The 27,540-nt window shown below is 51.8% G+C and overlaps 1 protein-coding gene across 6 annotated transcripts in view; it reads left to right on the top strand.

Annotated features, from left to right (window-relative positions):
- ETV7 (ETS variant transcription factor 7) overlaps positions 1 to 27,220 on the top strand; it is a 37,855-nt gene extending 10,635 nt beyond the window's left edge. For 3 of the 6 annotated variants that reach the window (XM_054490441.2, XM_054490443.2, XM_054490442.2), the window contains exons 3-8: positions 1,242 to 1,406; positions 3,705 to 3,830; positions 5,713 to 5,943; positions 8,184 to 8,326; positions 10,619 to 10,719; positions 10,833 to 11,400. In XM_054490441.2, the coding sequence (XP_054346416.1) occupies positions 1,242 to 1,406; positions 3,705 to 3,830; positions 5,713 to 5,943; positions 8,184 to 8,326; positions 10,619 to 10,719; positions 10,833 to 10,950 (884 nt within the window). In that variant the 3' untranslated portion in view covers positions 10,951 to 11,400. Of the gene's footprint in view, positions 1 to 1,241; positions 1,448 to 3,704; positions 3,831 to 5,712; positions 5,944 to 8,183; positions 8,327 to 10,618; positions 10,720 to 10,832; positions 11,401 to 26,611 lie in introns of those variants that run through there. The other 3 variants (XM_054490444.2, XM_054490448.2, XM_063666166.1) reach the window with 3 other exon arrangements.
- The last annotated feature ends 320 nt before the right edge of the window (positions 27,221 to 27,540 follow it).

Below are 27,540 nucleotides of genomic sequence, written 5' to 3'. Positions count from 1 at the left end.
AGACGGGGTTTTACCAAGTTGCTCAGGCTGGTCTCAAACTCCTGGGCTCAAGTGATCTGCCCACTTTGGCCTCCCAAAATGCTGGGATTACGGGTGGGAGCCACCGCGCTCAGTCTATTTTAAATATTTTTTGCCCACAAAGGCAAATGTGTCAAGGGCTCATAAAGTCATAACGTAACCCTGCTGAACACTATCCAAAACTTGGCATTAGGAGCGTAGCAGTCCCAGGCAGAGTGGAAACGTGGGGAGAATAAGCAGCCACTTGTCTGGCTACTGCCAAAAATAAAAACACATGCACTGAAGGTGAGTGTAGGAGGCTCCCTTGTCCCCTGGGCTGTTCCCTGAGCAAACCTGATTCCAAGTTGGCACAATGGAGCAGAAAAGTTCAATAGCCCGGCTGTGCCTTATGCTGCCTGTATGCGTGTGGACTAGTCACTTAACCTCTGGGAGCCTCATTGCCTCATTTGGGAAACAATAACATCCCTTCCTTTTTTTTTTTTTTAAGACGGAGTCTCTCTCTGTTGCCCAGGCTGGAGCGCAGTGGCACAATCTCGGCTAACTGCAACCTCCACTTCCCGGGTTCAAGCGATTCTCCTGCCTCAGCCTCCCGAGTAGCTGGGACTACAGGTGCATGCCACCATGCCCGGCTAATTTTTGTATTTTTAGTGGAGATGGGGTTTCACCATGTTGGCCAGGATGGTCTCAATCTCCTGACCTCGTGGTCTGCCTGCTTCGGCCTCCCAAAGTGCTGAGATTACAGGCATGAGCCACTGCGCCCGGCCAGTAACACCCCTTTCATTGGACTGTTCAGTCATTCAAGTACTCAGTCAACATGTGTTTTTTGAGCACCTACTGTGTTCCAGGCAGTGTTCTAGGTGCTGAATACACATAACAGTGTGCCCCAACACACCTAGTCCAGTGCCAGCACATAGTAGGTTCTCGTTAAACACTTGTTGAATGAATGATTGGAAAACAGGTGGTGGGGAGGTACCAACAATAAATAAGTGAATACATACATGATACATGCATAATGATAAACAAGAACATATAATTCTATCCAATGTAAAATATAATTACAAAGAAGGTAAAGTGCTAGGAAGGAAAGAAACAGGTGGCAGCGACAGAAGATGATGGGGGTTGGGGTCTAGGAAGGGGAGCATCTGCTCAGATGAAGTGTTCACGGTGGGCTTCTTTGAGGAGGCCTGACGGGGAGTAAAGGGACTGGTCCTTGCTGGTTGCAGGCATCCAGCCCACACTATGGAGCAGGGAGGACGTGCTGCACTGGCTACGCTGGGCAGAGCAGGAGTACTCTCTGCCATGCACCGCAGAGCACGGGTTCGAGATGAACGGACGCGCCCTCTGCATCCTCACCAAGGACGACTTCCGGCACCGTGCGCCCAGCTCAGGTCAGGGAAACTCACAGGCTTTCCTCTAAGCGGGAACCCTGGTAGGCCAGGATGGCCCAAGTACCCCAGGGGGGCCCGGGGAGGGATATAGAGGGGTCTTCCTTGGGGAATCATGCTCATTTCCAGCACTGCAGATGCCCCTCTGCATACGTGTGTGTCTGGTGGTTCCTAGCTAGAGCAGGCTTTCAGCAAGGGAGTCCATTTGACCACTTGTTTTCAGAGCTATAGGGGCCTGTTCTGCTCTCTCGCTTTCTCTTCCCCTTATCTGTGGCCCTTGTCTCCTCTACCCACTTCCATCCTGTTGCCTCCCACCCGCTACCCCTACCGAAAAAAAAACTAACTAGAGAAAGATCAAATATTCATTCACACTGAGGTATAAATGGCTGGTAACAGCAAAAGCCTTGACTCCCAATATGACTTTTGATTTTAACCAGAAACTAGGTCTGAGGGCAAAGGAATGAATGTCAGATGATGGTGTTCCAGCAGCACGGAGTTTGTGGGGAGGGACTGGTGGTGGGAGGGAGGGTGGCCAGTGGTAGCGGGCAGCAGGGCCTTCCAGGAACCTCTAGAATCGCATCTGAGTCTTGTGTGGCTTGTTTTCAGGTGGCTCTTATGTTTGTGCTGATTTGGTGTCTTTTTCTTAAGAATTCGCTCATGTTTTCTGTGTTCCCTGTCTTTTGGCCAAGCAGGCCCACAGTGTATTTGGCAAAGAGACATTCTGAAATCTGCTGATTTGCCCGTTTACACCTAACACGTACAGCCCAGTCTCATGTCACATCCCAAGTTCTTTTTTTTTTTTTTGAGACGGAGTCTCACTCTGTCACCCAGGCTGGAGTGTAGTGGCACGATCCTGGCTCACTGCAACCTCTGCCTCCCAGGTTCAAGCGATTCTCCTGCCTCAGCATCCTGAGTAGCTGGGATTACAGGTGCCCACCACCACGCCCGGCTAATTTTGTATTTTTGGTAGAGATGGAGTTTCACCATGTTGGCCAGGCTGGTCTCAAACTCCCAACCTCAGGTGATTTGCCCACCTTGGCCTCCCAAAGTGCTGGGATTACAGGCATAAGCCACTGCTCCCAGCTGACATCCCAAGTTCTATCACCCACTTCCCACCGTGAGCCTCCTGTAGCAGCTGCTGGAACTTTCGTCCCTCTAAGAGCTTGGATTCAAGAGCTCTAGTGGGAAGTGAGGGGAGAGCAGGGACAGAGAGACAAGGCTTCCAGCTTCCCCACAGCCCTGATGGTCCTGCACTGAGGCAAAGCGGGGAAGCAGGTGAGCTTGGGGCTGGTCCCCTTCCTGCCCTTGTTCATCTCTCCGCCTTCCTACAAGCACTCCTGGTCCTCGAGTGCCCACTGTCTACATTGTATCCCTCTGGCTGCCTGGGATCCCCAGGTTGGCTCTCTACCCACGGATCCCCTCTTTCCTGCCCTACTATCGGCACCTTAGCCCAAGGTATGAGTCAAAGGAGATTTCTGGGACCAAGGACAGAGCCAAATTCTGGATTTTTTTCTTTTTTTTTTTTGAGGCAGGGTCTCACTCTATTGTCCAGGCTAGAGTTTGGGGCGTGAACACAGCTCACTTGTGCCTCAACCTCCTGGGTTCCAGTGATTCTCCTGCCTCAGCCTCCCAAGTAGCTGGGACCACAGACATGCGCACCATACCCAGCTGATTTTTAAAATTTTTGTAGAGACAGGGTCTATCCATGTTGCCCAGGCTGGTCTCAAACTCCTGGGCTCAAGCAATCATCCTGCCTTAGCCTCCTAAAGTGTTGGGATTACAGGTGTGAGCCACCGCACCTGGCCTTTCCTTTCTTCAACCATTTATTGAAGCGGCTACTCATTCTGCCTTTTGGGAAGAGGCTAAGACAGCTTTGGTCCTTAGAAGGCAGGGGCGGACTTTTAATAAAGCTTGGAATCCCATGAGTCTTAGAACTGTCTCTGCTCCCAGGAACGTGAGGTACAGCTGCACAGTTTATGCACTGTGCACAAGCCCTCAGCCAAGGGTGTGTGCGAGGGTTGAGAAGCAGCCTGACCTTGCAAGCTGCATGCCCTGGAGGTGGCGCGTCTACTGGCAGGAAAGGATGTCTTCTAAAATTCATCCACAACGGGAGCAGCAGCGTCCCTGCCCATCGCCAGCCCAGCCTCCTGTTAGCTGCAGCAGGAACTGCTTTGCCATCAGCATGAAGCTGTGACAGGACATGCCAGCTCTCACCCTGAGGCAGGTGGCTGCAGGGGGATGAGGCTGGCCCTCCCCATGTGGCCTGTTCCGCAGCCTGCCTTCCGTCCCACCCACCTCCAGGTGATGTCCTGTATGAGCTGCTCCAGTACATCAAGACCCAGCGGCGAGCCCTGGTGTGTGGGCCCTTTTTTGGAGGGGCCTTCAGGCTGAAGATGCCCACCCAGCACTCTCCTGTCCCCCCAGAAGGTGAGGAAGCTCTTTGTGGTGCTCTGAGTCCCTCCCTCAAATCAGCCTCACTGGAAGGGCAGGACATCCTCAAGGCGAAGCAATGAAAGAGGTGACCAGTGTGGGCAAGCTCCCCTCCCGCCCTGCCCCCACCTCCTGCTCTGGGGCGCTCCTGGCAGCCCTTCCTCCGTGCTGCACCCTCCCTGCCTCCCATCTCCCCCTTCTCTGCTCTCTCCAGCAAAGAGTTGTTCGTATCATGTGTCAATTTCCTCCCTGGAGCCCTCCGTGGAAACCACTCTTGTCAAGGTCTCCAGAAACCTGAAAATAAGGATGTCCATTCCATGGCCACTCTCAGTCCTGATTTACTGTGGCCTCTCGCAGCCTTTGTCCCTGGGGGTCACCTCCCCTTCCCCCAAAACTCTTTCTTCCCTTGGCTTCCAGGACACCCCACTCATCTGGTCTCCTCTACCCCACTGGTGTCTCCTCGACCTCCTTTTCTGGTTTCTACTCTTCTCCCCTGCTTCTAGATGTTGGGGTACCCCTCTCTGCTTCTCTACCTGCACTCAGATGCTGGGCAATCTCATCTGATCCTGGGTCTTAAACATCATGTGGTGCCAAGGATTCCAATATATATATTCCTCAACCTCTCCAAATTCCAGATATGTGCACCCACGCTGCCTGCCCCACCCCTCCACTGGGGCGTCTAGTAGGCCTCTCAACATCCCCAGCCCCTAAACCAAATGCCTGATATCCTGCCCTTTCCAGTCTTCCCCAGCCCCGCAAACCCCACCTCCACCCTTCCAATTGCTCAGATGTCATCTTAGATTTCTACCCCCACCCCCACTCATCCTAACTGTCCACAAATCCTGTCAGCCCTACCTTCAAATCTATCCAGAATCCAACCTCTTCTCACTTCTCTCCTGCTGCCCCATTCCAGCCCCCATTGCCTCTGGAGAACGTCCTCACTGGTCTCCTTGCTTCTGCTCTTGACCTCCTATGATCTGTTCTCCACAGCGCAGAGAGATTCAGAAGTCAGGTCACGTCACTTGTCTGCTCAGCATCTTCCAGCGGCTCCCTTCTCACTCGGAGTCCAAGTGCAGTTCTTCCGCTGACTCCTGCCCTTGCCTTCCCCTCCCAGCCTTCTCCCCCTTGCTCCTGCTGCTCCAGCCACATGGGCCTTCTTGTTCATTGGACAAGGCTGAGACGCTCCTGCCCCAAGGCCTTTGCACTTACTGTTCCCTCTGCCTGGCATCCCCTTTCTGCTCTAGATACCCACAGAGCTCACTCTGCTACCTCCTTCAGGTCTGTTCAAATGCTAATGTCAGGGAGGCCTGAGCAGCCTCCCTAAAGTGGCAACCCCTGCTCCTTTCCCAGATTTCCCTATCTGCCTTAGGGTGATTTATTTTTTCACCTCATATTGTATACTGTTTCTGTTTCCTTTTTATTTTAATCGTCCGTCTCCCCTGCTCTCAACTAGCATATAAGCTCCCTGAGGGCAGGGGCTTTTGGGAGCTCAGCGGTATATGCTCAAGATTCTTAGAACAATGCCTGGTTCATAGAAGGCTCTCAATAAATACTTGTTGGGCAAATGGAGAGGACGTGGGATACACGGCCCCTGGGTTCTAGACCTGGCTCTGTCACTGCTTGGCTTTGCAGCCAGTTTCACAGATGAGGGAACAGGCTTGACAGGTTATTACTTGTGTGGGAGCTGGGGTTAGCACCTAGGCTGTCTGGCCCTCACCCACTGCCCCCCACTGCCTCCCTGACCTTCTAACCAGGGGCTGGATGGAGGAAGAGCATCAGGAGTGCTGTCCCACAGGGCTCCCAGACTCACCATTGAGGGATTGAGTTGGGGAGGCTTGGGGCCCACTGCCTGCTACCACTGGTGCTCATCTGCTTACAGAGGTGACTGGCCCCTCTCAGATGGACACCCGAAGGGGCCACCTGCCACAGCCACCAGACCCAGGGCTTACCAGCAACTTCGGCCACCTGGATGACCCTGGCCTGGCAAGGTGGACCCCTGGCAAGGAGGAGTCCCTCAACTTATGTCACTGTGCAGAGCTCGGCTGCAGGACCCAGGGGGTCTGTTCCTTCCCCGCGATGCCGCAGGCCCCCATTGACGGCAGGATCGCTGGTGAGTAGGAGGTTGTTCCGCTGGCCATGGGAAGGCGCGCTGAGTCTGAGTCCAAGAGTCACGAGTGATGAGGACAGGGCTATTTTGACCTGGTGATGGGAGGTCTGTGGCTGGGGGATTGCGGGGTAGCGTTGACTGTCCTGTGTGCTGGCCACAATCTGGTCACAGAGGGCAGTGATACCTGGGATCACCAAGCCTCACCCTGTCTCCCACACAGGGACAATTTACCCAGTCATATTCTGACACTCACATTAGCATGGAGTGCCACACCTGCCTTTTAAAACTTTATCTATTTTAAAATAATTGAGCATTCATTATGTGCCAGTCGTTGTTCCCAAGCCCTTATTTAATTCTACAATGGCCTTTTGAGTTTGGTACTATTATTAGCCCCATTTCACAGATATGGAAATTGAGGCACAGAAAGGTTAAGTAACTTCTCCAAGATCACACAGCGCTGGTAGAGGTGGGATGTGAACCCAGACAGTCTGGCTCCAGATCCTGAGCGCTAACCAAATGATACACTTCCACTCTGCATTCGTTGTTAAAGGATTAACAGGCAGACAACCAGACAGACTGACAGATAAGCTGAAGGGTGTTTTTCTAGTCATAATAGTGACACTGCATTTATTCTTTTTTTTTTTCAACTTTTATTTTAGGTTCAGGGGGTACATGTGCAGGTTTGTTACATGGGTAAATTGCGTGCCACTGAGGTTTGGTGCATGAATAATCCTGTCACCAAGGTACTCAGCATAGTACCTGATAGGAAGTTTTTCTTTTCTTTTCTTTTCTTTTTTTTTGAGACGGGAGTCTGGCTCTTTTGCTCAGGCTGGAGTGCTGTGGCATGATCTCAACTCACTGCATCCTCTGCTTCCTGGGTTCAAGCGATTCTCCTGCCTCAGCCTCCCAGGTAGCTGGGATTACAGGCGCCCGCCACCACGCCCGGCTAATTTTTGTTTTATTAGTAGAGACAGGGTTTCACCATGTTGGCCACAGGCTGGTCTCGAACTCCTGACCTCAGGTGATCCACCCGCCTCGGCCTCCTTTGGTGCTGGGATTACAGGTGTGAACCACCGTGCTCGGCCTGTGATAGGTAGTTTTCCCACCCTGGCTCTTCCCCTGTAGTGGTCCCCAGTGCCCAGTGTCTATCGTTCCCAGTCATGTCCACACCGCGTTTATTCTATGAAGCCACAGAGGGGGCAGAAGCCTGGCTTTTGGGTTGGAAATGACTAGAAGTCACTAAAAAACAATTGGCCCAACACACAGAAATGATGAATACTTGAGGTGATGGATGCCCTGAGTACCCTGACTTGATCGTTACACGCTCTATGCAACAAGATCTCACATGGACGCCAGAAACATGCACAAACATTATGTATCAAGAACAAACACAATGATCCACAATTACTGGATTTTTTTTTAAGAGACAGGGTCTCACTCTGTCGCCAGGCTGGAGTGCAGTGATGCCACCATAGCTCACTGCTGCCTCAAATTCCTGGGCTCAAGGAATCCTCCCACTTCAGCCTCTTGCAATTACTGGATTCTTCAATTATAATGCTTAACATTCTTCGTGCACTTACAGTATAGAAGGCACTGTGCTGAGGGTTTTGTGGTCTATTATGTTACCTAATTCTCTCACCACCCCATACAAGGAAACTGGCTCAAAGAAGGTTGTGTAACTTGCCTGCAGTGACCCAGCCGACAGGCCCAGGTCCTGGGATTTCAGATCACACAGTTGCTCCCGGATGCCCACTTCCCCTCCCAACGGCATGCTTGGTTTTCCTGAGCCTCACCATTAGGCAGCTTGAAGGGGTGGATGTTATAATTAATAGAAGTCCAGGGGGCTGAGTGAGTGGGCCAGGGGCAGAGAGGGACCTGGGGTCAGGGTGTGGGCCCAGCACCTGCCCTTGTCACGTGGCTCTGATGCCGGGCGGAGCCAGTCAGACTCCCTGCTCTACCTGCCACTTAGGAGCTTGGCAACTTTAGATACCTCTGCACCTCTGAGCCCATTTCCTCACCTCTTCCTGGGGATAAAGGTAACGACTTCCCAGACTCATGAAGACCGCCTGAGACAATGTGTGAGGAGCCCCGTTAGTGGCTGTTTCTGTTGATATCATCATTTTCACCTTCCTGCTGATGCTCCCAGGGCCCTGGCCGGGAGGCCTCCAAGAGTACCTTTCTAACACCTGTCCTCACAGCTCCAGTAAAGCTGCGCTGCCTGCACTCCCTGTGCTAAATTGCAGACTGCCGGCTGCTGTGGGATTACGTGTATCAGCTGCTCCTTGACACCAGGTATGAGCCCTACATTAAGTGGGAAGACAAGGATGCCAAGATCTTCCGAGTTGTGGATCCAGATGGGCTCGCCAGACTCTGGGGAAATCACAAGGTGAGCCTCGGCCAGAAGAGTGGTCTCAACATAACCAGAAGGGGACAGAGTTGGGGATCAGAGTGGACCCCTCGCACTATGGGACAATCCTCAGCTGATGGTGCCTTCACCAGCAGCCTCAGAAGTGTCAGGATAATTTTATTTTATTTATTTATTTTTTTGAGACGGAGTCTCGCTCTTTCACCCAGGCCGGAGTGCAGTGGTGCTATCTTGGCTCACTGCAAGCCCCGCCTCCCGGGTTCACGCCATTCTCCTGCTTCATCCTCCCGAGTAGCTGGGAATACAGGCGCCCGCCACCACGCCCGGCTAATTTTTTGTATTTTTAGTAGAGACGGGGTTTCACCATATTAGCCAGGTTGATCTCGATCTCCCGACCTCGTGATCTGCCCGCCTCGGCCTCCCAAAGTGCTGGGATTACAGGCGTGAGCCACCGCTCCCAGCCAGGATAATTTTATTTGGGGAGCTATTGAGGGACAGGCAGTTACCTCTTATGGACGGGGAATGTCTCTGAAACTGAACAACTGTGTCTTCTCATTGCTTAATCTTACCTTTGCTTAGCATTTCAGCCTTTAGAAGCATGTTTACATGAACTGCACAGTTAGGCCAGATGAGGAAGCTGCTTTCCTGCACAGAGCTGGATAGAAACCCAGGTCTCAGGCCCAACAGGAGCATCTGATGTCAGGGCTGGAAAGGCCTGGGGATGACTGAGGCCAGCATTCCCATGATGAGGAATGCCTATACCTGAATGGGTGTCTGCAAGATGATCTTAGGTGGTTTAATATTCTCATAATTATTTATTTTTGAATTAGGATTACAAAATGTAGCTACCATGACCATCTCATGATTTACAGCAGTGATATAAGGAATGTAGCCTTTTAAAATAAATAGGTTTCTTTAAGTAAAAAAAACTTTTAAAGAAAACTATTAACGATAATGATAATCATCGATTTATAGCCTTTCCTAAGATGTAATAGTGCCTGATTGCCAGGCACTGCCCTGAGGGCTCCACTTGTACTAATTCATTTAATCCTCATACCAACCTCGTGTAGTAGGTGTTGTCGGATGTGGAGACTGAGGCTCAGTGAGGGCTAACAACTTGCCCCAAGTTTACCCATCCCCTGCTAGGTAAGAGGCAGAGCAGGGACTTGAACCCAGGCCGTGTGCTGCACTATATTATATTGCTCTTAGCAGTGCTGGTGGCTGGAAGGATGCAGATGACTAAAGTTCGGGAGGACTTACTGGTCTAATCCTCATATAGAACAGGGAGGAAAACAGGCCCAGAGAGCAGCAGTCCCATTTAATGAGCATATACTACATGCCATACACTGTGCTAATTGCTTTCATGGATTAGCTATTAATAATTTAATCCTTGACCTATGCGATGGGTGTTCTCCTTCTCATTATGTAGCTGGGGAAGCAGACTCAGAGAGGTCAAGAAACTTGTCCAAGATGACACAGCTGCCAAGCAGTGGAGCTGGGGCTTAAACTGATGCCAAACCCCAGGCTCTTTGGCCCTACCTCACACTGCCTACCCCCGAGAGAGAAAGAAATGGCTTGGCCAAAGTCACCCAGGGTGTGGCCTGGGAAGGCCATCCATGCCACCCCACCATGCTGTCTCTCTGATTGCATTTCCCACAAATATATATATTTATTTGTTACTGTTGTGACATTTGCTGTTTAAAAGTAACATGCAGTTCACTCCCACACTATGTTCTCAGACAAGTAGGCAGGAGAACCTTCCCATCATTTCCTTCCTTCCTTCATTTCTCCTTCCTTCCTTCCTTCCGTCCTTCCTTCTTTTCTTTCTTTTTGTGATGGAGTCTCAATCTTTTGCCCAGGCTGTAGTCTAGTGACATGACCTCGGCTCACTGCAACCTCTGCCTCCTGGGTTCAAGGGATTCTCCTGCCTCAGCCTCCTGAGTAGTTGGGACTACAGGCATGCACCACCACGCCTGGCTAATTTTTGTATTTTTAATAGAGACAGGGTTTCATCATGTTGGCCAGGCTGGTCTCAAACTCCTGACCTCAAGCGATCTGCCCACCTAGGCCTCCCAAAGTGTTGGGATTACAGATGTGAGCCACCCTGCCCAGCCCCATCATTTCCTCCCCAACCTTCCCCTGCCTTTTTCCTTCCAAACTCAAGTGAGCACTCATAAACCCTCACAGATCTCTGGAATGAGAGGCTTAAGAAGCTGTCCAGTCCACCCTGCTCCCTTCCAGGTGTGCAAGGTGAGGCCTGGAAGGAGCAGGACATGGAGAGTGGGGCTGATGTGGGGCTGCTTTGCTTTCCAGAACCGGGTGAACATGACCTACGAGAAGATGTCTCGTGCCCTGCGCCACTATTATAAGCTTAATATCATTAAGAAGGAACCGGGGCAGAAACTCTTGTTCAGGTGAGTAGCCTAGGGGATGTGGTGAAAGGGGGAAGCAGAACTGGGGTTGGGTGGGCTGGAATCCCCCTGCAGCTGGGGCAGGAGCTGATTTGCAGTTGGGGCCTGAATTCTAGATTTCTAAAGACTCCGGGAAAGATGGTCCAGGACAAGGACAGCCACCTGGAGCCGCTGGACAGCCAGGAGCAGGACAGAATGGAGTTCAAGGACAAGAGGCCAGAAATCTCTCCGTGAGGGGCAGGTGGACTCCAGGCACCCGGTACCGATGGGGCAGGGACCGAGTCTCCCATGAAGGCAGCCTCCTCCTCCCAGCAGAGCAGCAGGATCCCCAACCAGACTCTGTACCCACAGGATTACAGCCATTGCTTGGGAAGGCTGGGAGGCCTCCCATCCAGGACACTGGGGGAAGGAGTGTCATCTTTTGGCAGGGCAATCCTGGGGCTAAATGGGGTACAGGGGAGTGGACTCTCCCCTGCTGCACCCCTGGGAGAGGAAGCCAGGCACCGATAGAGCACCCAGCCCCACCCCTGTAAATGGAATTTACCAGATGAAGGGAATGAGGTCCCTCACTGAGCCTCAGATTTCCTCACCTGTGAAAGGGGCTGAGGCAGGAAACGGGAAAAAGTGTTAGTGCTTCCAGGCGGCACTGACAGCCTCAGTAATAATAAAAACAACGGTAGCTGATGTTTCTTTCTTTTTTCTGAGACAGTCTTGCGCTGTCACCCAGGCTGGAGTGCAGTGGCATGATCTCGGCTCACTGCAACTTCCGCCTCCTGGGTTCAAGAGATTCTCGTGCCTCAGCCTCCCGAGTAGCTGGGATTACAGCTGCCCACCACCACGCCCGGCTAATTTTTGTATTTTTAGTAGAGACACAGGGTTTCACCATGTTGGCCAGGCTGGTCTCGAACTTGCGACCTCAGGTGATCCTCTCGCCTCAGCCTCCCAAAGTGCTGGGATTACAGGTGTGAACCACTGCGTCCAGCTGATGTTTCTTAAGTGTTTGCTATGTGCCAGGCCTTGTGCTAAGGGCCTTATGGATATCTTATCTCGTCTGATTCACTCAGCACTCAGGTGTGAAGATGAGGACACTGAGGGAGAGGCTTGCGGCGCTGGCCCGCCTCTCCAGAACCCAGGGCTTCGACCTGTTTTCTTTCAGGACCTCTGACTGTATGTGGGTGCGTCTTAGCCAGGCCCTGGCCCCACCTCTCTGCTCTTGGCATCTTCACTGAATAGTCCATTTCACTTGGCCCAGCCCCCTCATCCTCAGTTTTCAGTGACTACGACCCAGTGAAGACTGCCCCCCCGCCCCCACACCAGTGGCTTCCTATGCTCCTGTCCCTGTATCTGCTGTGGGACTTTGGGCAAGGTGTTCTGCCTCTCCGGGGCCTCAGGTTTCTCGTCTGTAAAATGGGGCTCCTTCTCCTGACCTGACCTCCGGGGTTGTCGGAAAGCTTCCATAAGGCAATACTTGTGAAATGCTTAATGTTTGCCTCTTCTGTGGGGTGTGCTTAACCTGTGTTAGCTGAAAAGGCTTTGCAGACCAGAAGCTGCTCTGAAGCATGAAAACACCTCGGTCCAATGGGTCAGCTTCTCCCTCTGTGCCCTAGCCCCAAGTACTGACTGGGGCCTCCTGAGGGCCAGAGCCTCTGCCCTTGCAAGCCGTCAGGTAAAGCTCGGATAGAAGGAGAAGGGAGTATTTTCATTTAGCCAAGAATAGAACTCCTCAGATTCATATCTTCTTTCTCAGAAGGAGGAAGCTACCTCAGCCTCTTGCTCCCAGCCGGTCAGGAAATCCTCCTGTCTGCTGGCGCCTGCACTGGCCTTGAGTCACTGCAGAGAAGTCCTTGATAAGGACTCTTGGACTTTGGGGCTCAAAGCTATGATAGCCCATGAGCAGGGAAACTCCAGGCTTAGTCCTATCTGGGACCCTCGATGGTACTCACTGGCAGGGGGGCAGGCAGGTGGCTTTGGAAAAAGGATCGATGGGAAAATGCTTTGCCCCTTTCACTTTCCCTCTGAGACTGTTCCAGCTCCTTGACTTTGCTCTGGGATGAACCCATGCACCATGGCCTCTCTTATCACCTCCTCAACCCAGAGCTGCATACCTGGCCCCGGAGGGACTGTCGAAATCAATTTATCCAGGCCCTCATTTTACAGAGAAGGGAACTGTGGCCAGAGAGAAGTGACTTGCCCAAGATCACATGGACCAGCCCAGCTTCCTGGCTCCTGAAGCCACCTCATTTCCTCGTCTCAGCATTGTGGCTGGGTCCAAGATGAAGCAGGAGGATGGATTCCTAGATCACTTCTTCCAGTTATAAGTGGTGTTTGCCTGATGGTGGGTTGATGGATGTTAACAGCTACATTTCCCAGGGATGAGGCCTTAACTCAGGCAATGAATCTCACCCAGCACTGAGACCATCATGGCCAGCGGTGGGCTACTAGGAGAGCAGGCATGAACCACTGCCGGAGATCCCGACTCCGGAACTCTGCACTCAGCCCTGGGGTCATGCCACCTTTTCTCCATCTCCCCAGGGAGATCAGGCCCTGGTCTGGGGATGGACCCCTGGGTGCCAGGAATAAAGGGGTTCATTTAGGCCTTACTTCTACAAACATCAATTGAGTACCTGCTACGTACCGGGCACCAGGTGAGGCATTGAGTTTACATCCATTTTTCATACAATTAAAGTCCTGAAAAGTGGCAGGTCATTGAAAATGACATATGTCAAAGTGAACTTCTCACAAATAATTTTTTTTTTTTGAGGTGGAGTTTTGCCATCACCCAGGCTGGAGTGCAGTGATGTGATCTCAGCTCACTGCAACTTCTGCCTCCTGGGTTCAAGTGATTCTCCTGCCTCAGCCTCCCGAGTAGCTGGGACTACAGGCACCTGCCACCACACCAGCTAATTTTTGTATTTTTAGTAGAGACAGGGTTTCACTGTGTTGGTCAGGCTGGTCTCAACCTCAGGTGTTCCGCCTGCCTTGGCCTCCCAAAGTGTTGGGGTTACAGGTGTGAGCCACTGCACCCAGCCAACAGAGAATTTTAAAAAGCAGGAGATACATTCTCATGGTTTGAAAAAGTGGCCAGACATGATTACGTTACAGTTAAAGAATTGACAATAGATAAAGACAATAGATAAAGAATTTATGAAAAATGAGTATAATAAAAAGTTCATTAATGAAACAAATGATACAAGTCACTGTCTCGGTCCAGTTGAGCCATTTAAAGCATTAACCCATGAGCATGAGCTCTGGTCTTCCTCTTCTCTATTAGGTGGATTCTGGCCTAGAAAGGCTTTTTCCCTCATAGGAAAGTTCCAGATCTAGCACTTGGTTTAATCCTGGTGGCTCTGCTGGGTCTTGGGCTCTTACTGCAGGAAGCCTGGGCTGATGCTGGGGACCCATCCTCTTTGTCACAGAGGATCCTAGGGTGACAGTCTTCCTTGGCTTCCTCCTCTGTTCCCACAATGTTAGTGATCCACATTTTCTACTCAAATGTTCTCACAAAAGGTTTGTAGAGACACACAGAAAACACAGACCTTTACAGAGCAAAGGCCTGTACCGCAGAAATGTCCAGATCTGGTGGTAAATGCGAGTGCGGTATGGGCTCAGAGGGAGCCCGTTGAATGCCGGTGTCAGGGCCCTGCGCTGCTGGCAAGCTCCCTCAGTGAGACCTCGGCCCTCAAAGGACCTCAGTGGGAACTAAGCCACCAATGGGACAGCCCCAGAACTTGAGTGAGGAGTTTAAAGCAGGTTGTTCCGAAACCTGTATATGCAACTCAGAAATATTTTAATCGTGTTCTTGATTTTTTAAAGTCCCGAGTCCTTGTGAGTTAATTGCTCATATACTGGGGATGGGGAGTGATGGTGAGTAAACAAAGGGGAATAGGGCCCTGGCTTGGAAAGTTTGCACAGAAGTAGGGGAAACAGATGTAGCTGATGAGCAAACCATTGCAGTCCCCAGGGAGAGATGACGTGAGAAGTGTGCCCATTGGGGACAGTGCTGGATAAAGTGGTGCTGGTGAATTCAGCTTGAGAGGCACCAGGGAGAGTTTCCCTCCGGAGAATCACAGGCTTCTGCTCTCTTTTTCCAACTTCCCTTTTGGAGGGCTGAGGTCTGGAAGCACAGCGGGGCTGTGGGCCTTCCTATCCTTGAGGGAGTCAGGGAGATTGCACGGGAAATGGGATTCTGGGGTGTGTAGGCTTCTCTCCACGGAAAGGCCTGCAGTTTAAAACCATGTCCACTAGGTGGTGCAAAAGCCTCTTTTTGTGTTAGTGTGGGGCCGGGCGGTGGCTGACTGCATGTTCTATGGACAGCAAGCCTGCCTTCTCTCACGGGGAGGTGTGTACTCTCCAGCTCAGGCATGCTCTGTAAGTAGACATCCAGGCCCTGCTTGAACACCTCCAGTGACGGGGAACTCACACCTCCAGGGGGCAAAGTAAGTAGCAGGAGTGGGGGTGGAATTGAGGGGCACCAAAAAGCCAACTCTCCATTGATAGCGTCAGCCTCCTTCCTAACTCACAGGCCACTGGTTTCTGCAATTCCTATTTTCCCAATCTCTTTATTGGGAATAACTTCTTATCTCCTCTTCTTATGATCACTTTATCCTTGAGTAGTTTGTCAGCAGGGGCCTAGATGAGGCCTTTTACAGATCTGGGACATCTGCTAGGGGCGTGTTAAAGCCTCTCTACCCTCACCCTACCCATGTAGACCTGATTAGGAGTCAAAAAGACTGGCCAGGTGCAGTGGCTCACGCCTGTAATCCCAGCACTTTGGGAGGCCGAGGCGGGCGGATTACGAGGTCAAGAGATTGAGACCATCCTGGCCAACGTGGTGAAACTCCGTCTCTACTAAAAATAAAAAAATTAGCTCGGCATGGTGGCGCATGCCTGTAGTCCCAGCTACTTGGGAGGCTGAGGCAGGAGAATCACTTGAATCGGGGAGGTGGAGGCAGTGAGCCGCGATTGCGCCACTGCACTCCAGCCTGGCATCAGAGTGAGACTTCGTCTCAAAAGAAAAAAAAAAAGGACTGAGGCTTCCTTAATTTTCTACTAGCTTTAGTTACACCACCCTTCTAGGCCTCACTTTCCACTTTTGTAAAACGGAAGACAACATCCTTTGCCCTGCTTAGCACGTGGAGTTGTTGAGAAATTTCAAATGAAATAATGCATTCATTTATTTAACATTCATCGAGCACCTACTGTAGGTTAAGCACTGTCTAGAAACAGGAATATCGTGGTGACCAGAACAGATAAATAAACAAATCAATACAGAATATAATGGCAGGTGGTGATATGTGCTATGAAGGAAAATAAAATAGAATCAAGTGAGAGCGGCCAAATCTAAATTGAGCTGTCAGAGATGTAAAAAAATGTGTAAGCCGGAACAAATCATCTTTACCTATGTCACTTTCTCCCCTGTAGTAGTCTGTCCCCTTTCTTTCTTTATTCTTTTCTTTTTCCTTTTTTTTCTTTGAGACTGAGTTTTGCTCTTGTTGCCCAGGCTGGAGTGCAATGGCGCAATCTCGGCTCACCGCAACTTCTGCCTCCTAGGTTCAAGTGGTTCTCCTGCCTCAGCCTCCTGAGTAGCTGGGATTACAGGTGTGTACCACCACACCTGGCTAATTTTTGTATTTTTAGTAGAGACAGGGTTTCTCCATGTTGGTCAGGCTGGTCTTGAACTCTCGACCTCAGGTGATCTGCCCACCTTGGCCTCCCAAAGTGCTGGGATTATAGGTGTGAGCCACTGCGCCTGGCCTGTCTGTCCCCTTTCTATTTAACCTGCAGGTCACACCTCGAAAGATGGACACTATTGTTAGTTTGTTATGTGCAATCCAATGCAATCTTAATGGATATGAATAATGTAGACAGGCTGGGAGGAGAAGATCATTTTGGCCTAGAGCTGCCCCTCTCCCATCCTCTTCCTTTGGGGGAGCCATCAGCTAAGACCACTGAGATCATAAAGTCTCCTGAATAGACCTCAGCTCTCTAGATCTGGCCTATCTAAACATCCTAACTCAAGGAAGCACGGTGTATTGTTGAAAGTGCTCTGGCTGGAAAGCCCCAGAGTTCTAAATATGGCTCTTAAAATTCCAGTTTCTCCCCTCTCCCCTCTCCCCTCTCCCCTCTCCCCTCTCCCCTCTCCCCTCTCCCCTCTCCCCTCTCCCCTCTCCCCTCTCCCCTCTCCCCTCTCCCCTCTCCCCTCTCCCCTCTCCCCTCTCCCCTCTCCCCTCTCCCCTCTCCCCTCTCCCCTCTCCCCTCTCCCCTCTCCCCTCTCCCCTCTCCCCTCTCCCCTCTCCCCTCTCCCCTCTCCCCTCTCCCCTCTCCCCTCTCCCCTCTCCCCTCTCCCTCCTCTCCCTTCTTCGGTCTCCCGCTGTTACCGAAGCTGGACTGTACTGCCATGATCCGGCTCGCTGCAACCTCCCTGCCTCGGGCTCCGGTGACTCTCCTGCCTCGGCCTGCCGAGTGCCTGGGATTGCAGGCGCGCGCCGCCACGCCTGAATGGTTTTTGTATTTTTGGTGGAGACGGGGTTTCGCCGTGTTGACCGGGCTGGTCTCCAGCTCCTGGCCTCGAGTGATCTGCCTGCCTCGGCCTCCCGAGGTGCTGGGATTGCGGACGGAGTCTCGCTAACTCAATGCTCAATGGTGCTCAGGCTGGAGTGCAGTGGTGTGATCTCGGCTCGCTGCAACCTCCACCTACCAGCCTCCTGCCTTGGCCTCTTAAAGTGCTAAGATTACAGCCTCTGCCCCGCCGCCACCCCGTCTAGAAAGTGAGGAGCATCTCTGCCTGGCCACCCATCGTCTGGGATGTGAGGAACCCCTCTGCCCGGCCGCCCTATCTGGGAAGTGAGGAGCGCCTCTGCCCGGCCGCCCATCGTCTGGGATGTGAGGAGCGCCTCTGCCCGGCTGCCACCCCGTCTGGGAGGAAGGGAGGAGCGCCTCTGCCCGGCTGCCCCGTCTGGGAGATGAGGAGCACCTCTGCCCGGCCGCCCCGTCTGGGAGGTGAGGAGCGCCTCTGCCTGGCCACCCCTTCTGGGAGGTGAGGAGCGCCTCTGCCCGGCCGCCACCCCGTCTGGGAGGAAGTGAGGAGCGCCTCTGCCCGGCCGCCCCGTCTGGGAGGTGAGGAGTGCCTCTGCCCGGCCGCCACCCCGTCTGGGAGGAAGTGAGGAGCACCTCTGCCCGGCTGCCCCGTCTGGGAGATGAGGAGCACCTCTGCCCGGCCGCCCCGTCTGGGAGGTGAGGAGCGCCTCTGCCTGGCCGCCACCCCGTCTGGGAGGAAGTGAGGAGCGCCTCTGCCCGGTTGCCCCATCTGGGAGGTGAGGAGCGCCTCTGCCTGGCCGCCACCCTGTCTGGGAAGTGAGGAGCACCTCTGCCCGGCTGCCACCCCATATGGGAAGTGAGGAGCGCCTCTGCCCAGCCGCCCCTTCTGGGAGGTGAGGAGCGCCTCTGCCCAGCCGCCCCGTCTGGGAGGTGAGGAGCGCCTCTGCCCGGCCGCCCCGTCTGGGAGGTGAGGAGCGCCTCTGCCTGGCCGCCACCCCGTCTGGGAGGAAGTGAGGAGCACCTCTGCCCAGCTGCCACATCTGGGAAGTGAGGAGCGCCTCTGCCTGGCTGCCACCCCCTATGGGAAGTGAGGAGCGCCTCTGCCCGGCCGCCCACTCTGGGAAGTGAGGAGCGCCTCTGCCTGGCCGCCCACTCTGGGAGGTGAGGAGCGCCTCTGCCTGGCCACTCCGTCTGGGAAGGGAGGAGCGCCTCTGCCCGGCCACCCCGTCTGGGAGGTGAGGAGCGCCTCAGCCCGGCCGCCACCCCGTCTGGGAGGAAGTGAGGAGCACCTCTGCCCGGCCGCCCCGTCTGGGAAGTGAGGAGCGCCTCAGCCCGGCCGCCACCCCATCTGGGAGGAAGTGAGGAGCGCCTCTGCCCAGCTGCCCCATCTGGGAAGTGAGGAGCGCCTCTGCCCGGCTGCCACCCCGTATGGGAAGTGAGGAGCGCCTCTGTCCGGCCGCCCCGTCTGGGAGGTGAGGAGTGCCTCTGCCCGGCCGTCACCCCGTCTGGGGGGAAGTGAGGAGCACCTCTGTCCGGCCGCCCCGTCTGGGAGATGAGGAGCACCTCTGCCCGGCCGCCCCGTCTGGGAGGTGAGGAGTGCCTCTGCCCAGCCGCCACCCTGTCTGGGAGGAAGTGAGGAGCACCTCTGCCCGGCCGCCCCCTCTGGGAAGTGAGGAGCGCCTCTGCCTGGCCGCCACCCCGTCTGGGGGGAAGTGAGGAGTGCCTCTGCCTGGCTGCCCCATCTGGGAAGGGAGGAGCGCCTCTGCCCAGCCGCCACACCGTCTGGGAAGTGAGGAGCGCCTCTGCCTGGCCACCCCGTCTAGGAGGTGAGGAGCGCCTCTGCCCGGCCGCCCAGTCTGGGAAGTGAGGAGCGCCTCTGCCCGGCCGCCCAGTCTGGGAAGTGAGGAGCGCCTCTGCCCGGCCGCCCAGTCTGGGAAGTGAGGAGCGCCTCTGCCTGGCCGCCACCCCGTCTGGGAGGAAGTGAGAAGCACCTCTGCCCAGCTGCCCCATCTGGGAAGTGAGGAGCGCCTCTGCCCGGCTGCCACCCCGTATGGGAAGTGAGGAGCGCCTCTGTCTGGCCGCCCCGTCTGGGAGGTGAGGAGTGCCTCTGCCCGGCCGTCACCCCGTCTGGGGGGAAGTGAGGAGCACCTCTGCCCGGCCGCCCCGTCTGGGAGATGAGGAGCACCTCTGCCCGGCCGCCCCGTCTGGGAGGTGAGGAGTGCCTCTGCCCAGCCGCCACCCCGTCTGGGAGGAAGTGAGGAGCGCCTCTGCCCGGCCGCCCCCTCTGGGAAGTGAGGAGCGCCTCTGCCTGGCCGCCACCCCGTCTGGGGGGAAGTGAGGAGCGCCTCTGCCTGGCTGCCCCATCTGGGAAGGGAGGAGCGCCTCTGCCCAGCCGCCACACCGTCTGGGAAGTGAGGAGCGCCTCTGCCTGGCCACCCCGTCTAGGAGGTGAGGAGCGCCTCTGCCCGGCCGCCCAGTCTGGGAAGTGAGGAGCGCCTCTGCCCGGCCGCCCAGTCTGGGAAGTGAGGAGCGCCTCTGCCCGGCCGCCCAGTCTGGGAAGTGAGGAGCGCCTCTGCCCGGCCGCCCTGTCTGGGAGGTGAGGAGCGCCTCTGCCCGGCCGCCACCCCGTCTGGGAGGAAGTGAGGAGCGTCTCTGCCCGGCCGCCCCATCTGGGAAGTGAGGAGCGCCTCTGCCCGGCCGCCCGGTCTGGGAAGTGAGGAGCGCCTCTGCTCGGCCGCCCGGTCTGGGAAGTGAGGAGCGCCTCTGCCCGGCCGCCCCCTCTGGGAAGTGAGGAGCGCCTCTGCCCGGCCGCCCCCTCTGGGAAGTGAGGAGCGCCTCTGCCCGGCCGCCCCATCTGGGAGGTGAGGAGCGCCTCTGCCCGGCTGCCACCCGGTCTGGGAGGAAGTGAGGAGCGCCTCTGCCCGGGCGGCCCGGTCTGGGAAGCGAGGAGCGCCTCTGCCCGGGCGGCCCCGTCTGGGAAGCGAGGAGCGCCTCTGCCCGGGCGGCCCCGTCTGGGAAGCGAGGAGCGCCTCTGCCCGGCCGCCCCGTCTGGGAGGAGAGGAGCGCCTCTGCCCGGGCGGCCCCATCTGGGAAGTGAGGAGCGCCTCTGCCCGGGCGGCCCCGTCTGGGAAGCGAGGAGCGCCTCTGCCCGGCCGCCCTGTCTGGGAGGTGTACCCAACAGCTCCGAAGAGACAGCGACCATCGGGAGCCGGCCATGAGGACGATGGAGGTTTTGTTGAAAGGAAGGGGGGGGGAAGTGTGGGGAAAGGAAGGAGAGATCAGATTGTTGCTGTGTCTGTGTAGAAAGGGGTGGGCATAGGAGATTCCATTTTGTTCTGACTAGGAGAAATTCTTCTGCCTTGGGATGCTGTTGATCTATGGCCTTTCCCCCAGCCCCATGCTCTCTGAAACATATGCTGTGTCAACTCAGGGTTAAATGGATTAAGGGCGGTGCAAGATGTACTTTGTTAAACAGATGCTTGAAGGCAGCATGCTCTTTAAGAGTCATCACCACTCCCTAATCTCCAGTACCCAGGGGCACAAACACTGCAGAAGGCCGCAGGGTCCTCTGCCTAGGAAAACCAGAGACCTTTGTTCATGTGTTTATCTCCTGACCTTCTCTCCACTATTATCCTATGACCCTCCCATATCCCCCTCTCCGAGAAACACCCAAGAATCATCAATAAATACTTCATAAATTTAAAAAAAAAAATAAAAAAAAAAAAAAAATAAAAAAAAATAAAACATATCACAAAGCCAGATACAGTGGTGCACACATGTAGTCCCAGCTACTTGTGAGTCTCAGATGGGAGGATTCTTGAGGCCAGGAGTTTGAGGCTGTAGTGTGCTATCATCATGCCTGTGAATAGCCACCACACTCCAGCCTGGGCAACACAGTGAGACCTGGTCTCATAAAAAAACAAAACAAAACTCACATAATAGAGGAAGAGACTGAAAATTAACCACCACACTTAGAGCCCAAACTTTGCCTCAAACTACTGTTTTTTGTTTTTGAGACAGGGTCTCACTCTATCACCCAGGTTGGAGGGCAGTAGCGAGATCTTGGCTCGCTGCAACCTTGCCTCCAGGGCTCAAGTGATCCTTCTATCTCAGCCTCCCAAGTAGCTGGGATTATGGGAGTGAGTCACCACGACTGGCCTTCAAATTAAAAAAAAAAAAAAAAAAAAAAAAAAAGAAATAACCATAAAAGTAGACAACCAGTTGCCATTAGGGCCACTCTGTCGATGGAATAGCCATTCTTTTGTTTCTTTTTTTTTTTTTTTGAGATGGAGTCTCTGGAGAGGAGTGGCATGATCTCAGCTCACTGCAACCTCCGCCTCCTAGGTTCAAGCGATTTTTCTGCCTCAGCCTCCTGAGTAGCTGGGACTATAGGTGCACACCACCACGCCCGGCTAATTTTTGTATTTTTAGTAGAGATGGGGTTTCACCATGTTGGCCAGGCTGGTCTCGAACTCCTGACCTTGTGATCTGCCCACCTCGGCCTCCCAAAATGCTGGGATTACAGGTGTGAGCCACCGGCCCCTTTTGTTTCTTTACTTCTCTAATAAACCTGCCTTTACTTTACTCTTTGGAATCGACCCAAATTCTTTCTTGCATGAGATCCAAGAACCCTCTCTTGGGGTCTGGATTGGGACCTCTTTCCAATAACAGAGGGATAGGGATGAGTGAAACTTCTCAGTGTATCTTTTTGACTTTTAATCATAAATGCTGTTAAATTAACTTTAGCCTAAAGCTGCCTCCTTACATATTTTAGTTCAGCTTAAAGTTTTCTCTGTATATAGTGAACTCTAACCTAACTAGATGTGTAAATAGACTGCAGCCCACTCTTGTGCCAATCACTGAGTGTTGGCCAATCAAAGGCAGCCAACTGTTCAAACCCTGTTCAACTGAGGTAAACTTTAAGCTGTAACCAAACCAGCTGTCTGTACCTGACTTCCATTTTCTGTCCATCACTTTCCTTTCTCTGTCCATCAATCTAACCACACAGAAGGGCAGGAGTCTCTCTGAACCTATTCTGATTGGAGATGCTGCCCAATTTGCAAATTGTTCTTTGCACAATTAAACTCTTTTCAATTTAAAAAAAAAAATAAATAAAAAAAAAAAATAAAATAAAATTCCAGCAATTCTGAGCAGGAAGAGATTTCCCCTCAGTCACATGATCATTTGCTCCAGCCAGTGACAAGCTCAGGTTCTCGACCTGTGGTGTGGGGTGGGGAGTACATATCAGATTCTCAGGGGACAGCTGATTGTGGGTGGCTGAGTGTGGCGTGCAAATCTCTAGGGAGCTTCTAAAGCACCAACAAAGGCACTTTCTTTTCCACCACCCCCACAAGGGTCAGTGAGCAGACCCAGTTTTAGGGTTTGGGGGATGGGGAAACTGAATATCAGGGGGACCTTGAGAGTCTTGGATTCTGGGCTTTCAGCCAGGGACCCTTCCAACCTTAGGAACAGAATATGCCAACTCTAGCCCTCTGCAAACTCTGAAGTGATTTGCAATAAGAACACTATTTTTTCCTGACTGACCAGTGAGTAATTTACCAAGCTGGGTCTTGATTGGCCACCAAAAGGAAAAAGGGCCTTTGACAAAGCAGGAGACCTGAACTAGAGCCAGCAGCAGAAGGCCCCCAGTGAAATGACAGAAACAAAATCTTGGCAGCTCAACCACATCTTTATTTTGAGCAAGATGAAGTGCCTTTCTGACAATACAAATTAATTCACCCAGCTTTTAAGTGAGGAAGACATGTCCAGATCAAAGTCCAGCTTCCCTTCTAAGGAGGCCAGCCCTACGTCATCTGCAGCTACTGTGTCAGCTAGAGTCATGCTGGCCATAGCATCTCAACTGAATTCTCAGTGGCTTCATGTGATAGACATTCACTTTCTTGGCCGCATAAAGCTTGGTTCATGGGTGGGGAGGGATCTTCCCCATGAAGTCATCTGGGGACCCAGGCTGATGGAGGTTGTACTGTCTCCTTCACGTGGCTTCTGTGTGGGGGACTGACACCCAGCCAGCAGGTAGGGAAGGGAAAGCGTGAAGGATTGGGGAGGTGTTTTTTTGTTTGTTTTTGTTTTTGTTTTTGAGACAGAATCTCCCTCTGTCACCTGGGCTGGAGTGCAGTGGCACAATTTTGGCTCACTGCAACCTCCACCTACCAGGTTCAAGCGATTCTCGTGCCTCAGCCTCCCGAGTAGCTGGGATTACAGGCGTGTGCCACCAAACCTGGCTAATTTTTTATATTTTTAGTAGAGACAGGGTTTTGCCGTGTTGGCCAGGCTGGTCTCGACTTCTGACCTCAGGTAATCTGCCTGCCTTGACCTCCCAAAGTGCTGGGATTACAGTCGTGAGCCAGCGCATGCGGCCGGGGAGGTGTTCTTACGGGAGGCGCCCGTTATTTCTGCCCGTATTTGTTGTCAGAACTCAGGCTTGTGATATTCCACTTATGTTCCTTGCTCCTTTTGAGTGACTTTTCCCCTTATTTACACCATTCTCCACCCTTCTTCATCCTGCTCTGTGGCCAGGAGACTGTCCTGTACGGATTGCCCCAATGGGCTTCCTGTCCTCTGGCTCCTGGTTGGTTTTAGTCAAGGAACTCTCTGGTCGGAGATTGCCAAGGTATTTTATTTCTCTAGTCCCTCCCTACTGGCTCCCATAGGTTGGCTGTGTTCTCCTACTTAAGGCCGCAGCTCCTGTGCACTGCCCTGTCTGTGCAGCCATATTCTTTCCAAGCTGTGTCACTGCTCCTTCCCCTGGACCTTTTAGGCTTTCAGTTGAAATCTGTTCAACTGACATTCAGCAGCCCTGTCAGTGGCAAATGGTATCCTGATTTTCCTGAGATACCTGGTTCCCTACATGTAGATTCAAACATAGGTTTCTCCTTGTGGATCCAAAAAAAAAGAGATAATTTGTAATGCACTGTCTGCCATATATCTTCTCCCAACTTCCCATCAAAACTCCATGCTGGCTTCCAATCCTTTACAGCTGCTTCTTTGCGTTATGGCATAGAACTTTGATGAATTAACCTGTGATGATGTTTTCACGGGTGGTGATGGGGTCCCTCAAATTTCCCTCCATAATGTATCTCTACTTGATACACACATCTTCACAGAACAATGCCTTAATCCTTAGGAGAGACTGGCAGTGAAGTAATGCAGGTATCAGCCCAGCATTCCATCTACCATCCTCCTGGTAATAACTTTGTCTCTGGGAGCAACTCTTTTCCTACTCCATCACAGTGTCCTGCCCCCAGCAGTTGGGGAGGGCCGTGTAGCCCAGGCTGGGCCATTAAGAGAAGCCCATTTCCGTGGCCACAGAAACTGGTCCAGATGGTGCATGATCCAGGATAGGCCAATCAGGGTTCTTCCCTGGGATTTCTCTTTCTGTGTCTGGCTGGGAAGTTACCCCAAGCTAGTGGTAGCTGTGTCTTCTGCCATGAGGGGACACCAGAGGGGCAGAAAGGTGAGGTGAAGTCCCTGGAGGGTCTGGTCTCCACTTCTAATCTTGGGGCTCTTGGAGCTGTCATGATCCCTGCAGATCTTTCTTCAATTCTTTTTAAAAAATTGATATATAATAGTTGTATATTTGTTTGGGATACGTGTGTTTGTTTGTGGTTTTTTTTTTTTTTTTGAGACAGGGTCTCACTCTTTTACCCAGGCTGGAGTGCAATGGTGCCATCATCGCTCATCGCAACCTCTGCCTCCTGGGTTCAAGCCATTCTCTAGCCTCAGCCTCCCGAGTAGCTGGGACCACAGGCGTGCGCCACTACACCTGGCTAATTTTTATAATAAGATGGGGTTTCACTATGTTGCCTAGGCTGGTCTCAAACTCCTGAGCTCAAAGCAATCCACCTGCCTTGGCTTCCCAAAGAGAAGGGATTACAGGCGTGAGCCACTGTGCCCAGCCGCATGTGAAATTTTGATAGCTGTAATTGCTTCAATTCTTTGACAATCCCAATAGCTTTCGAATACATCTCCTTTTCACTTATGTTGGTTTGAGTTGTGGTTTCTGTCTTGCACAATTATGAAAGGTCTATTTCTTAAGGAGGTACAATTTTTAGTCAAGGGATTGTTTGATACTCTTTAAGTTCACTGCCAGGCCTACCACTTGTCTCTGTCGTAGGAGGAGAGTTCCTGTAACGAGAGGTTTTTAAGACGTCCTTTGTTCTGGGATGAATCAGAGGGAATGACTGCCTTGGAGCTCAGGATATTAAACTGAGTGGTGTCAAATATTCCCAGGATCAATCGACAATGCCATGTGTACCGTCTCCTCCTGCAGGGATTAAAGGCCTGACATTTGGATATGATTCTAGTTTTCTCTCAAATCCATACTCTAAGAGTTTATGGGCTGGGTGCGTGGCTCACACCTGTAATCCAAGCACTTTGGGAAGCCAAGGTGGGTGGATAAGTTGAGGCCAGGAGTTCGAGACCAGCCTGGCCAACGTGGTGAAACCCTATCTCTACCAAAAAATACAAAAGTTAGCCAGGGGCAATGGCGCATGCCTGTAATCCCAGATGCTTGGGAGGCTGAGGCAGGAGAATCACTTGAACCCGAGAGGCAGAGGTCGGAGTGAGCCAAGATCATGCCACTGCACTCCAGCCTGGATGACAGAGTGAGACTCTGTCTCAAAAAAAAAAAAAGTCTATGAACATCGGTGTTATATACCACACTAATAAAATGAAAGACAAAACCCACATAATCATCTCAATAGATATGGAAAAAGCATTTGACAAAATCCAAGTGTCTTATCATAAAAATATTCAACAAACCAAGACTAGAAGAGAACTTCCTCAACCTGATCAAGACCATCTGTGAAAACCCCATAGCTACCATCCTACTTAATGGTGAATGACTAGATGCTTTTCTCCTAATATTGCAAGGTTCTAGTCAGAGCAGTGAGGCAAGAAAAAGAAATAAAAAGCATCTAGGTTGGAAAGGAAGAAGTAAAACTATCTCTGTTCATAGATAACATGATACTGTGTATAAAAATTCTAAGGAATAAAAAAAACTATGAGAACTAATTAATGAGTTCAGTAAGTTTGCAGAATACAAGGCTAACCTACAAAAGTCAATTGTATTTCTATCTATGACAATGAACAACCTGAAAATGAAATTCAAAATAATTGTATTTCCAATACCATCAAAAGAATAAAACACAAATAAACTTAAAGCAGAAGACATATACTCTGAAAACTACAAAGCATTGTTGAAAGAAATTAAAGCAAATCTAAATAAATAGACAGATATAACATGTTGCTGGATTGTTAAGATGGCAATACTCCCTAAATTGGTCTACATATTCAATGCAATCTCTATCAAAATTCCAACTGCTTTTTTTTTTTGCAGAAATGGATAAGCTGATCTTCATATTCATATGGAGTTTCCAGTGACCTCAAATAGCCAAAACAGTCTTGGAAAGAAAAACAAAGTTGGAGGACCCACATTTCCTGATTTTGAAACTTGCTACAAAGCTATAGTACTCAAAACAGATTGGTACTGGCATAAGGATATAGATTAAGAACAGTTTTTTCAACAAATAGTGTTGGGACAATGAGTGTCCACATGCAAAAGAATAAAGTTGTCCCCTTACCTTACACCATCTCCAAAAATTAACTCAAAATATGTCAAAGACATAAACGTAAGAGCTAAAACTGTAAAACTCCTAGAATAAAACATAGGAGTAAATCTTTATGACCTTGGATTAAGCCATTGCATCTTAAATATAACACCAAAAGAATAAGTAATAAAAAAATAGATAAATTGAACTCCATCAAAATTAAATCCTTTGTGCTTCATAGGACACCATCAAGAAAGTGAAACAAAAACAAAAACAAAAACAAAAAACCCACAGGATGGGAGAAAATATCTCCAAATTATACATCTGATAAAACAATTGTATCCAGGATTGATAAAGAGTTCCTACAACTCAATAATAAAAAGACAAATAACCCCAAATTGGGCAAAGGACATGAATAGAGATTTTTCCCAAGAAGATACACAAATAACCAATAAGCACATGAAGAAATGCTAACATCATTGTATTAGTCCGTTTTCACACTGCTGAAGAAGACATACCCGAGACTGGTAATTTATAAAGAAAAGAGGTTTAATTGACTCACAGTTCCACATGGCTGGGGAGGCCTCACAATCATGGCAGAAGACAAGGAGGAGCAAGTCACATCCTACATGGTGGGAGGGGAGAGAGAGCTTGTGCAGGGAAACTCCTCTTTATAAAATTTTATGGGGTCTTGTGAGACTTGTTCACAATCATGAGA

Source organism: Pongo pygmaeus, chromosome 5 (assembly GCF_028885625.2).
Source record: "Pongo pygmaeus isolate AG05252 chromosome 5, NHGRI_mPonPyg2-v2.0_pri, whole genome shotgun sequence".
Taxonomy (NCBI): domain Eukaryota; kingdom Metazoa; phylum Chordata; class Mammalia; order Primates; family Hominidae; genus Pongo; species Pongo pygmaeus.
The sequence above is the reverse complement of the archived record's forward strand: the minus strand, read 5'-3'. Positions and strand labels throughout refer to the sequence as shown.